At 35.0% G+C, this 14,139-nt stretch overlaps 1 protein-coding gene across 5 annotated transcripts in view; it reads right to left on the bottom strand.

Annotated features, from left to right (window-relative positions):
* Nucleotides 1–4,362: 4,362 nt before the first annotated feature.
* The window catches only part of scml4 (Scm polycomb group protein like 4), a 36,011-nt gene continuing 26,234 nt past the window's right edge, over nucleotides 4,363–14,139 (bottom strand). For 4 of the 5 annotated variants that reach the window (XM_081379624.1, XM_081379626.1, XM_081379627.1 and 1 more), the window contains exons 5-9: nucleotides 13,480–13,680; nucleotides 12,444–12,644; nucleotides 11,119–11,325; nucleotides 9,512–9,657; nucleotides 4,363–7,918 (exon numbers count right to left, since the gene is read on the bottom strand). In XM_081379624.1, coding sequence (XP_081235750.1) covers nucleotides 7,793–7,918; nucleotides 9,512–9,657; nucleotides 11,119–11,325; nucleotides 12,444–12,644; nucleotides 13,480–13,680 — 881 coding nt within the window. In that variant the 3' untranslated portion in view covers nucleotides 4,363–7,792. The remainder of the gene's footprint in view (nucleotides 7,919–9,511; nucleotides 9,658–11,118; nucleotides 11,326–12,443; nucleotides 12,645–13,479; nucleotides 13,681–14,139) is intronic. The other variant, XM_081379625.1, reaches the window with a different exon arrangement.

Raw genomic sequence — 14,139 nt, 5'->3', positions numbered from 1 at the left:
GTTATGTTTACATTTCCAATGGTGGGAAAGGGAATATTCTATAGTATACCATGGTCTGTCTGAATACTCTATTCTGATTGGCTGGAAGGTGTGCAATAAACCATTTTATGCACAGGTAGTTCCAAGTCTGCTTTATCACCATTCTATATTAAAGCAACACTAAGGAACTTATCCTCTTCGGTCCCCCTACAGGTTGGAAGCGGAATTGTCCATTACCGCTGTCGTAAATAATTTCGCCGCCCGCAGCTACTGTCGCACACACACTCGCTGTTTATCTAGCACCGGCTTTGGAATGAACGATGTCCACAGACAGGGTAGAGTATGTTGCATGATTTCATGAAAGTATGATGTATTGCGACATCAGAAATGAAGGAAAACTAAATAATGACTATTGTAACGCATGACGTAAAGCAAGTCAAATTTGTAGTTTTCTTATGTCTCATTCGAACTACAGAAACGCGACCCAGTTTGGCAAACATGCATAGTGTGGTTATAGCAGATATAGGGCTGCAAATCAAATCCAGAAGTGCCTTTCACCCTGTTACGACTTGATGAACCACTGATAGGATTTTGGAAACATTAATTTAAGGTAAAAAATGTTTCTTAGTGTTGCTTTAATGCACTGTTTTCATTGAAACGCACATACACATACGTCACTCGCACACAGGGCGCTGCCCTTGCATGCGCACACGACTTTTAGTAATAATCGCTACATTTAGCAATGAAGGGGTTACATCGCTATTCTTAAAGCTACACTGTGTAGGATTTTCTCCCATCTAGTGGTGAAATTGTTTATGACTACCAACTGAATATTACTTTCTAGCCCCTCCCATTCCGAGGGCGTTTTAACTCCTACGGTGGGCGTATTATTTCAAATCTGCCGGCAGTCGCGAGTAATCTCCCCCTCGCATTCGTCACGGCGCCACTGAGTGTAAAACGCGAAAGGCGAAGCTTGAATTTCCAGGTATGTCCCTCTTTGGCTAATGTATTTTCAAGATGGAGGCGCAACATGGCTGCCGCCATTCGAGCGACTCGCCCGTATGTATTCTAAATGGCAGATTCTACGCTTACGAGAATACTTGATTAGTTGGTTGAAGTAATTACACATTAATGAGCACATATCATTTTGAAAGAACAAAGTGTTTTTTTTGCTATGAATCAACTTAAAAAAAATTACACAGTGTAGCTTTAAGTAATTAAACTCACAGCTTCATTGTTAATAGAGAGACGCTGAAAAGACGCAGGTACGAATCTCTCATCTCTCAATAATTAATTCAAATAAATGCTATAATTCATTCAAATTAATGTAATCTAACGCACTACTTCATCTCTGTGTCTGATTCAAAGCGGACAGAATACTAGATCTAACAAGCCATAACTGACGAAAATAACCGTACATTTTACCCTTCCAGTCAAATATTACGCTGCAAACATCAATAACAGCTTAAAGTTGTCAATGCTGGCAAATGACCAACTGTATACGCAGGATAATGCACGGTTAGGTGTGCATTAAACGATTTTAATGCCCTTCGCGTTGGGCAGTTCTTTGCCTCCACGTCGTGTATTAAAATAATTGAATGCACAACTAGCCGTGGATTATATCGCTACAAATGCGTACAACATTAAAAAGTTTTTGTGTTTCGATATGTGGAGTGAAGTTGTGGAACAGATTAAGTAAAGATATAGTAAAGATATGGTATTTGCAAGGTACAGAGAGGAAGAAGGTCATTGATTAGGTGACAGTTCATTTATATATTTGCATTTTTTAATTTATTTTTATTATTATTATTTTATTATTATTATATAATATACAATTTTTTTATGCAATTCATTATTTATGATGTATATAAACATAGGTAAATATGTATGTTGTTGTTGTTTTTTTTGTTGTTGTTTTTTTGTGTGTGTGGATGTTTGGCCAACCGGTTAATTATTAAAAAGTAGTGGAGAAGGGGTAGGATTGAATAAGCTTATGCTTCTTCCTACTCCTTTTCGGACATGTATAAGTTAAAATAGTTTTTTTTTTTCTTGTTTTGTTTTTTAGTTCAAAGAAGAAAAAAAAGAAGAAAAAAAGAGAGAAAAAAGTATCATTATTATTGATTGTTTTTTTGTTTTTGTTTTTTTGTTTTTCTTGTAGTAGTTTTTTTTGTAGTTTTCTTTTTTTACATGTTCGAAATAAAGCTTTTTCATTCATTCATTCATTCATTCATTCATTCATTCTCCCTTACATACAGCCTACTCTTTCTGCAATATTCTATAAAAAAAATCTTCATGCCTCTGGGGTGCACATTTTATCTTTTCAACATTAATTTAAGAGCTTCTACAGAATCTCTAGACTCTATATTTGGTTTTCCGTTCAGAAACACTTGGCCAAAGGCACATTGGGTTTTATTTGGTGGGGAAGTATAGCGTTGTTTGTTGTTCTACTGTTGCATGTTGAGAAGCTTTTGAGTGTTTCCCCTTCAGCATGATACACAGTTGCATCTGTATTCTACGGACACTCTAGTTTTAAAAAGATTAGAGCGAGCCTGACCTGCCCTCTCTGATTCTTGTAATCTTTTTCTTGTGCGTGGGTGCTCTTTGATGCCATCAAAATAACAGCCTCAAAATAAACAGACAATAATAAAAAAAATTGTGAAAAAATAACACCAGCATGTACACTCATGATGTGCATTCTTTATGTAGCACTCAGGTTAAAACCTCCCTGCCATGAAAACATGCGCTGAATATCAACTCGTATCTATTATACTCTGTCCTGCCAGAGAAGCCAGGCAAACAGCAGGGGAAAAAAGTCAATAAAAAAAATAACCAGAGCTGAAAAGCTATATAATTATCATCAGGTATGGATGGATTTAAATTCTATGCAAATAATTGCACAAAATCCAAATTATGACAATTATTAATCATTGTGGTGGTCTTTTTTTTTTTTTCTCCAGAAATAAGTATTCCAAAACACACCATGAGGCGAGGGAGTAAAGTATGATATATTAGCCCATGTTTTGTTACAGCTGTTTTTACACACAGCACATTTAAGACACAATAGTGCCACCTATATGTAGAAGATAGTCAGCACATCACAACAGGACAGGTTATAATAATAGGCAATATTTAGATTTCCAATGTGTAAGTTATATGGAGGACTAGGATCGCCACTAATCAATGTGTTAATTAAAATTAAATAAAACATTTACGTGTGTATTTGTATGTATAAAACGTTTAAAAAACTGCAAACTGGCATTATTAGTTTATTTTTTATTTTCCCGTTACATTTAACTATATTTTTAAAAATTTAATAAATATTTTTAAATTATGTTTATTTATTTGTCCACTTCAAAATGGGTTTATAATTCACTTTAAAAAAAAATTAATCAATTGCACATTTATTCCCTAATATAGGGTTAAGATAAGCTTGTTTTTAAGTATGCACCTTAATACCTTCCTTTCTTTTTATCATGAACACACATCACAAATATCACATTTTTCTTTGCCTCGGTTGATGGCGAGCTTAGATGGCTGAGATGATCAGCCTTTCCTTCAATACACACTGTAAATCTGGACAGTATATAAGAAAATTGTTTTTGTACAATGAAACCTATATTTGCTATATTGTGTATGAAGATGTATGGGGAGGTGTTAGAGCATTCAACATGCTCTGAAGTCTCTGGCCTTGAGCATGGAGCAACATTTATATGAATGTTCTGGCTCTACCGAGTTGTGTCTGTCTACACAAGAGCAGCGCTAGGGATACAGGAACACTCCTATACACTCTTAAAATCAAAGGTTCTTTATGGGCATCTGTGGTTCCATGAACAAACTATTTCCCTGGAACCTTTCCATTGCACTAAAGGTTCTTTATAGTGAAAGAATGGTTCTTTTAGATTATTAAAATGTTCTTCACAGGAAAAAATGGTTATTTTAAGATCTGTTCACTGAAAGGTTCTTTAGTGAACTCAAAATTGGTTCTTCTATCTATGGTATCGTTACAAAAATGTTTTTAGTTAAGGCTGAAAGAGTTGTTCAGACGCTTGATAGTTTGATTATGGCCTAAGGTTAGACTTTTTAAGGCTTCAAAATTCATTAAAGTTGTGTTAATTTGTGAAAATGATCTTGGACATAAACTTTTGTAAATCCAAGAGCTTATTTTTTGTGATAATTCAAAAGCCTATGGAAAAATCCTCCCTGCACCGCTCTATAGCCACGTATAGATTTACAAATGGAGTTCAGTATAGGGTGCTCATAATGCTTTATTCTAACTCTTTCATAATGCTCTATATTAACCTCACAATGCAGAGCCTGTCGTCAGTCACGAGAGTTCACAACACTGAAGCCTATCTGAAGAAATAAAGCAAACCAACCATAAAATCATATGCATAAAATCATTATTTGTTAAATACACAGTCATATTATAGCACCAACATGAATGGTCCGTGTTGAAGTCCCCCGTTTTCCATGAAAACTCTTTTGTGAGCTGACAAATTTAAAGTCTTACATGGGACTGTCATCGAGAGCAGCATTCATAAATGTACTTACATTTTCCGTTATATCAAAAATGACAATGAATGACATGTTGCGGAGGCAAACGCAAACCTGACATATGAATGCAATGCACACAAAACGATCCAGAACTGAACTGAAGAATAGATCATCCATAAAAGCCCACTCATATTCCTGACACAAACATTGGTAACATCTAGACAGGAACATCAGAGCCGGTCAATGTCTGTGCGAGGTCATAAACAGTCCAAAACATTATTAAAGATTGTTAAGAAAGTGTCAAAGCTTCCTACATGAAGTAGGATTTTAGTTAAGTGCAGCCATAAAAAATAATGCTTGCAAACATATTTAAAAGCTCAGTGCTGCTATTACTCAGTTAAAGGGCTTTTAAAACCAACAAGATACTCCCATTGTTTGAGTACATGAGTGGAAATAAAAAAAACGGTCCGCTTTTAAAGCTAATACAAGAGTTTGAACATCAGACATGGGTTATTTATTTTTATAATCTTGGGTCTCTGTGTTAAAACCCAAACCCTTTTGTTTATACCTTTGAGCTTTTTCCAACCAATCAGAAGAGACGGTTCATGAAAAAAAAATGAATACCGGTACGCTTCTTTTCAAATCAGTAGATTCACTTATAAAGGACCCTGACCTCTTAATGTAGCACCGGATTTAAGAGCTCACTGATTAATTCCCTTTTTTCTGGTGTTTTTATGATTCTCCTCTCACACATTTTTCATTGAGAAAGCTATTAAACCCAGGACAACTAGTGCTACAGGAAAAAAAAAAGATAAAAAGTGGGAAAAAACAGACCACTTAAACAGCCTCCCTGATGCAAAATTATAGACAACAATTCTGTACAGATGCTAGCATAGCAAGTTAGCATAGCAGTCGCTTTAAGAGGCAGATCGTACAACAATGACGCCTAGCACAGCAAAGCTGGTTACATGTTAAAGCTCTATGTGTTCATTGGATGGTTTTACATAATTTGCTCTTTTACTTCTGAAATTGTAAATTTAATCTGTGGCTACTACATAAATTATTATATTTACACATGGTTGCAGATACAGAAATGTTGTACACTTGGGTGTAATCCACTTTGGGAGATGTATGACATCATCAGGGCAGACTTAAAGGGATAGTTCATACAAAAATGAAATTGATTTCTCATCGTTCCAAACCTGTGTGACTTTATTTCTCGTGTGGACTTTACATGTCTGGAACGACATGAGGGTAAATAAAATATGACAGAAAGTTCATTTTTGATGAACTATCTCTTTAGGTTCACCTGAAAAGCAATACAGTAATTCTGAATGCCATTTGTGCAAAAAAATAAAATATATATATATATATATATATATTAAAAAGAAGAAAATAACAATAATAAAAAGGATAATAATAATAATAATTTTCTGAAATGCCTCAGGAGACTAAAATGACTCTTTTCACACATTTTTCACAAAAGAAAGCAAACTGCAGTAACTGTTTGAAACCTAGCTCAAATGTAACATTAGATGAGAGAAGTACCTCTAAAGTACATCAGCTTGCGTGCACGTATACACTGTACATTTATGAAAGAAAATCCACGTCTAATCCACAGTCAAAATGTTAGTGAAATAAAGACAATTTACACAACTTAAAAAAAAATGGGTTGAAACATGCCTACAAAATTTGTGACAACGCTACAATAAAGTTCAGTTTGTTTAGATTTGTTAATGCATTAGGTATAAAACATTTACAGCACTTATTAATCTAGGTTAATGGTGTGTTCACCAAGGTTGCATATATTTAATAACAGTAAAAACAGTAATATTGTGAAATATTATTACAATTTAAAATAACCGTTTTTTTTTATTTTAAAATGTAATTTATTCCTGCGATGGCAAAGCTGAATTTTCAGCATAACATGATGTAACATGATCTTTCAGAAATCAGTCTAATATGCTGATTAAAATTAAAAATTACAATTACGATTAAAATTAAAATTAAAAGAAATTAAAAGCATTTCTTTTAATTATCAATGTTGGGAAAATAAAAGCGCAGCTTAATATTTTTGTGGAAACAGTGACCCTTTGATGAATAGAAACTTACTAAAATGTATTTTAATTGATTTAAAATATATATATTTGTTGTAATAATTTAAGTGTTTACTGTTGGATCAATTATGCATCCTTGCTGAATAAAAGAATTTTGGATTATTATTAACCTAGACATTATTATCATTATCAAAGTTCATTATACCCAATGTATTGAATATATTGAACCTTATTGTAAAGTGCTACATATTTTGTAAGTAAATCACAAGCTGACATTTGTGTAATATCAGAGCAGCTTTTTAATATGAGGCCTCTGCTCCGAAAAGAGAGAAAAACAAGAAATTTTGGGACTGATGAGAATTTCAGTGTATTTGGTCCACAGTATGAAATGTATAATACCAGTATAGTTGCTTTTAGTTAAACGTGACCTGCTGGTTGAGAAACAGCACCTGGTGTGCATTACTATGATCGTAATGCACCATTTCTACTGAAGCAGTCACTGCCTTGTAGTGTAATCCTGTTTAGTTCTGCCTCTGGTTGGCTGGGAGGCTTTCCAAAGACATGACTGGTGGTCCATTGCTGAATAGAGTTGCATTTGTGCCTGTTATTTGCTGGTTGCAAAGTGTTCATAGTTGTACCCTGCCAAGACTGTGTGCACACTGTACCTGTTTAGTCGAAAAGCACAATGCTGAATTCTGTTAGTAACTGATCTCCCAGGTTATCGAAGTATCTCTCCAGCAAAATAAGAAGCTGAATGGTTCCTGGTTAGAATGGGGGTAAAGTGTGTCAGAGTTGCAGTGACTCCACTTCACCAGCAGGTGGCTGAAGTTCACAGGGTTTTAGTCACAGTCCACGGCTCTGTAAAAACGGGAGCGAGTTTGTCAGTGACCTAATACGTTCCGTCCATTTGAAGAAGGATGATTTACAGTTATAATTCATCTTCACTCTCACTTGAGGATAAAAACTCAAATCCCAGAAAGCAGCTGAGATGACTTGCCTTTTGATTAGAGCAGTGTTCAGATATCAAGTAATCAATAAAACGCTTAAAATTAGAACAAGCAAATGTTCTGGTCAGTGAAATGTCCCAATATACAGGCAGACAAACCACACAAGTAAAAAACAATGGTCTGGTGCTTGTCCTTGAATGACCAAAGAATGGGCGATAAAAACGTCCAGTACTACAACAAATGAGAGTGAGAGTAAATACTGTGAGTGAATCCATCTGTGTGTGTGTGTGTGTGTGTGTAAGGTGCAGAGACCGGTCAGAACTTGTTCTGTTTTAGCTTGTCAATGTGGTAGCAGAGCTTGAGAGCCGGGCCCAGTTTGAGTCCCAGGTACTTCATGATCATGTCACTCTTCAGGAGAAGAAGAGCATCTCCATCAATCTCCTGAAGAAGTAATCACAATGTCCACAACAGAATGCTTACTGTACACATGAAACAATGTTTTACAGTGTTTAACTATTGAGGATATTAGAATATTCTGAGGTGGGAAAACACATGCACAAAACTCTGGCCCAAAAACTGCATTAGATTTAACAGTGTTAGCGGTCCAGAGTCTTAACAACAAAAATATTGATGAACTTTGCACAGTAGTAGTAATTGCCGAATGCTTTGGCTCCACTTACTCTGACTTGAACTGCTCATTCTACCTGGAAAATATTATAATAATCTCTATTTACACTACTGTTCAAAAGTTTGGGGTCAGTAAGATTTTTTAATTTTTTAAAAGAAGTATCTTCTGCTCACCAAGGCTGCATTTATTTGATAAAAAACAATAAATAAATAAAAACAGTAATATTGTGAAATATTATGACAATTTAAAATGACTTTTTTCTATTTTAATATATTTTAAACTGTAATTTATTCCTGTGATCAAAGCTGAATTTTCAGCATCATTACTCCAGTCTTCAGTGTCACATGATCCTTCAGAAATCATTCTGATATGATGATTTGATGCTCAAGAAACATTCATTATTATTATCAATGTTGAAAACAGTTGTGCAGAATTTATTTTCAAAATTCTTTGATTAATAGAAAGTTCAAAAGTTCAATATTTTCTAACATTATAAATGTATTTACTGTAACTTTTGATCAGTTTAACTCATCCTTGATGAATAAAAGTATTGATTTATTTTATTTCTTTCCCCCAAAAATAAAATTTAAATTCTTACTGACCGCAAACTTTTGAACGGTAGTGTTTAATGTTACAAAAGCTTCAGATATCAGATAAATGCTGTTCTTTTGAACTTTCGATTCATCATAGCATCATGAAATAAATATAAATAACTGTTTTCAACATTGATAATCATAAATGTTTCTTGAGCATCAAATCATCATATTAGAGTGATTTCTGGATTTCACAGGAATAAATTACACTTTACTGTATATTCACATAGAAAACAGCTGTTTTAAATTGGAATAATATTTCACAATATTGCTGTTTTTGTTTGTATTTTTAATCAAATAAATGCAGCCTTGGTGAGCAGAAGATACTTCTTTTATATTATAATAATAATATCCCCCTCTATTTCTTCACTTGTAGCAAATGTGAATTACATAATGTGAAGCAGAAGTGAACCTGCAGTGCTTTCCAATTACAATTCACATGATAAACCACACAACCACCAAACTCAGAGCACACACTGAGATGGACGTATTTCCATAATTAATTAAATCACAGCCTTTTTTGCACTTTAATTGTGCGGCCCTATGTGGAAGAGTAAAATTCAATTTCATTAGATGGTGTTCAATTGTACTTTGCTTTTTGTTCTGTTTTAAATAAGCAATGATTTGAAATCTTTTCCATTTAACATTCAGCTCAGGTGGTTATATCACCAATCATGTGAACTTGAGTTGATCTGGTTCTCTAACTTGAAACTGAACTAATGTTACCTACACACAGGGATTAGTTATCTGACAATATGTTCAACACATGGTGTTTGTTTGCCACTTGTAAATAAATGTGTCGGTCAGACTCACATGTTTTCTGAAGAGATCCACGTGCGGGCCCAGCGCTTGAGGATCTGCATCTTTGATGAACCACACCACCTCATCCACGCTCCACCTGGAGGGATCCTTACTGGGCGGGGGCTTCGCCTCCCCTCCATCTGGGGATGGACTGTAGGCTAGACAGAGAGAAATCAGGTTCAGACAAGGCTAGGATTATCATTCTAAATATCGGTAACACTTTCTATGAAGCCTGTATTTACAATGCATTTTAAGGGTATACTTAATGCATTAAAATACATGCATAATGCCTTACAAACAACCTTTTAATTTTAAGAGTACAAACACATTGTAAGGCAATATGTGTGCCTTATAATGCATTAAGAATACCAGTTTGATAAATACAGGCTTTATCTGGTGTTATAATGCATTATACTCTTAAAAGTTATACCACATATAGCTAAGTATTTTAATGTATTGTAACTATTGTTATGATTATTTATCAGATGATACAACACATTATAAAGTTGTTTATAAGGCATTATGCATGTATTATAATGCATTAAGAATACCCTTATAATGCATTATAAATACAGGCTTCATAGGAAGTGTTACCAAAATGTCATATATGCAGTAAATGTGGTTCTTAACCTTTTTGACTCCAAGGCCCTCACTGACCACAATCATTTTAAAAGGCCCCATGACTCCAGATATAAGTGAATTTCCTAATATATATATATATATATATATATATATATATATATATATATATATATATATATATATATATATATATATATATATTAGGGATAGGACGATTACCGGTTTCACTATAAACCACGATAAAATGTACTGACAGTTAGTATTATCATTTAAAATTGAATGATCATTAAAACAATGTTTGAGTATCGCGATTTTAATAACTCACTTAATAACAGGCTGGCGCTGGCGCAGCGCGCAATGTAGTTGTTTTTTTATTCGAGAAGGAATGGCGGAAGGCAGATTCATGTTTTAAATCTTAAATGATCACAAAAATATTATCAAACTCAGTAAACCATAAATCAACTCTGATTTAATTTTCAATACAATCAAAAAAGGAGACGCAAGACGGCAAGTTGTATTTGAAGTAAACGAGAGAGCGCGTGCGCGTCCGTTGTGATACATGTGCGCTGTGTTATAATGCGTTGTTATTGAAGACGGTCATTTTAATGAAGGAAATGCCACAGAATATAAAATATAAAACTTGTTGAAATGTTTTCAGTGTGAGCATCAGTTATTTTTGAACACTTTCATCTCGTTTTAACAAAACCGTGATAATATTGATAATCATGATAATTTTGGTCACTATTATCGTGATATGAAATTTTCATACCGTCCCATCCCTAATATATATATAAAAAATAAGAAATTTCTGGTTTTTTTTGTTTCAATAATTTGAAGTCATCTTGAGACCTCCTAGTGGGCTCCAACGCCCCTTACTTGAGAGCCATTGGTACTTCATATACTATTTAGTTTTCAGTTTTTTGATTATCTGGTATGGTATCTTCTCACATACATCTCATTTGATTAACATGGTTTTAAAGTAGAGCAGAAACTCTTTTTCTGCTTTATTGTAAAAGTGTTAATTTCCTCTTTCTTACCACTTCTGTTTCCTTCCTGGAATGTGCTGGGACTGGCCGCCTGCCTGCACACACCTCCAGAGTAGACGGGGCCAGAACGAAAACCATATGCAGGTTTACTCGCCGTGTACGGTGAGGACATCGCTCCGAAAGCAGAGTCGCTGGGGTCAACAGAATAGCGCTTAGGGTCCATTGAATCGCCATGGTAATCATCCACCATCGAGTCTGCTGCACAAAAAGAAAAGCAATTTAGGGAAAATAATGCATGTTAAGCATGCATGTCATTTGGCTCAGGGTAATTATTGCTTTTTTTGAGTGCAGATTGTGTATGGATTCATCCAAACCAAATTATATACATATGCAAATGCTAAGCAAACACAGCTTTCTATGTTTTTCTGCATTAAAAAGCAAACATACAGAATGACTAGCGTAGTGCGATTCACAAAAGTGGAATTCTTAATGGAATTCTTAATTCTCGTTCTTTTAATGAATTACACAAATGCCGTTATGAGATTTAATTAGTCTGATGAACTCTTCACTGAATAAACTCTGAATACTTTGTCATGTCTGACTCAAAATGTTAGTGGATTATACAGACTGTTCATTATACTGACTGTTTGTTCAATTAATTAAAAAAATATATAAATAAATAATTTTTTTTAAACCTGAAGAATAAAAAATAAAAAAAATAGTTAAAATGTATATTATTAAATATTTTTTTGTCTGAATGAATTATAGGTAGCTGGTAGACATTGCAAACACAGCCGTCTGTAGGAAAGACGGATAAACATACAGTGTTGAGTAACGTAGGCTCCCCCTGGAGTGGGTTTTCCTCTCTCAACCACGTTAACCATTGACATGGGATTAAGTCACAACACAACCTTTGCCTATGTAGCTGAGCGGTGTGATATTGTGTCATACTGAAGTTAATGCTCTAATCTCTAGAGCTCCCAAACCACATTCACGGGGGGGAAAGGAGAGATAGCTAGAGAGAGGGAGGGAGGGAGAGAGAGAGAGAGAGAGAGAGAGGTGGAGCCAGCAGAACTCAAACACTCAAACCACAGGCCACTCACAGAGGCACTCAACCTTTCACTGCCACTTAAACAGCTCAGCTTGCACTAAAGGCCTCCTCTGCATTTTCAGAAGGGCAAATTGGACAGAGACAGAAACGATTGCAGATCCAATCAAACAGTCACATTACAAAACATCCAAACCAAAAATTGACAAAAACAAGAATTGTCTAATATAGAAATGTTTGCTTCAACTGCAGGCTGTGTAGATATAGGCGGAAATACAGCTCTAATATTTAAAAAAGGGTAGAATAACAGAGCTTGATGAGCACGCACTTGACTTGGGCTGTCCGTCTGAGTGCTTTTCAGCATGGAATGAGGAAGAGGAGGAGGGAGACGATGAAGGAGCGATGGGCTGGTCACTGAAGAGGTTCTCACACATCAGGCTTCGGCACAACTTCTTGAGGAAGCGGAGAACATAACCTACGCTGTTGACCACTGGCAAACTCAACAGATGCTGTTTACCATCAAAGGTGGCTGATGAAGAGAAAAAAAGAGTGTTTAAATTCAAGTGAATTGCACACTGTTGTAAATGCCGTTACAGTAAATAACAAAATACGAAATTCTCCCACGTTAAAAAATAAATACGACCTGACGTTGTGTCAATCACGTTTATGTATGTGTGTGTGTGTGTGTGTGTGTGTGTGTGTGTGTGTGTGTGTGTGTGTGTGTGTGTGTGTGTGTGTGTGTATACAAGTGAGCACTGAGTAATATTACGGAATTATATAATATATATGATATAATTCTATACATATATATATATATATATACATATATTACGTATATACGTATATACACATATATACACACATATATATATTATATATATTTTTTTTTGGTTGTTTTTTAACTGCAGGCTTGATGAGCATAAGAGACTTCTTTCAAAAACATTAAAAATAGTAATGTTTCCAAACTTTTGACTGGTGCTGTATATACATATACATATATATACATACATATATATATACATATATATATATGTGTGTGTGTGTGTGTGTGTGTGTGTGTGTGTGTGTGTGTATACATGTACCTTTACAGTATATTTAAAAATGTCCCATAAACCAGCACTAACATCATTACTTTGTATACTACAATTTAAAATAAAACAATTAATTCAATTAACCATGAATTTTATGCATCATTACTCTGGTCTTCAGTATCACATGATCTTTCAGAAATCATTCTAACATGCTGATTTGCGGCTCAAACTCGTACCGACTTAGTAGTGCAACAGTAGTGCATATATGTATATACAGAATCCAGAATGAGAATCTGAATGGAGGCATGCATTAGGGTGGCTATGCAAATGAACCTGAGATCTTTTCTCCTCCATAGCCCTCCGTAAGCAAGGTGAAGACGGCTTTCTGTTGAAAGGCGCTGTCGATGCAGCCCTGTACCGCCTGCTGCAGCACCACAGAGGGCCTGGCGGGACCCAGGTGATCCGGCAGCTGCAGCACCTTCTGCCTGTCCAGGTTAGGACCCGTGTTCACCTGCTTATTCACGTAGATACACACTGGAATAAAATGGACAGAGAGAGAAAGAGAGAGATTTTAAAATTAGCATTAGCTGCTTTCAGCATGCATTTTTAACGGAATAAGCACAATCTGAAACTGCTTTATTTGCACTGTTTTTTTTCTCAGTTCATGTTATGGTCTGACTAAGTCTTGGAATGCTAATGGAGGGTAATTCGTTGGTTTTGTTCAGCTCTTGCTTTTGAGATTTTTTTTTTTGTATTATGTACTGAAAATATAAGTTTATACTGTTTCCTTAAAGGAATAGTTTAGTTAAAAATGAAAATTCTGTCATCATTTACTCACCCTCAAGTTGTCAAGTAACATGTCGGTAACCAGACAGTTGATGGACCCCATTGACTTCCATAGTAAGTCAATGGGGTCCAACAATGACATTCTTCAAAATATCTTCTTTAGTGTTCAGCAGAAGAAATAAATTCATTCAGGTTTAAAACAACTTG

The sequence above is a fragment of the Scardinius erythrophthalmus genome, assembly GCF_964197995.2.
Source record: "Scardinius erythrophthalmus genome assembly, chromosome: 11".
In the NCBI taxonomy this organism is placed as follows: Eukaryota; Metazoa; Chordata; class Actinopteri; order Cypriniformes; family Leuciscidae; genus Scardinius; species Scardinius erythrophthalmus.
The sequence above is the reverse complement of the archived record's forward strand: the minus strand, read 5'-3'. Positions and strand labels throughout refer to the sequence as shown.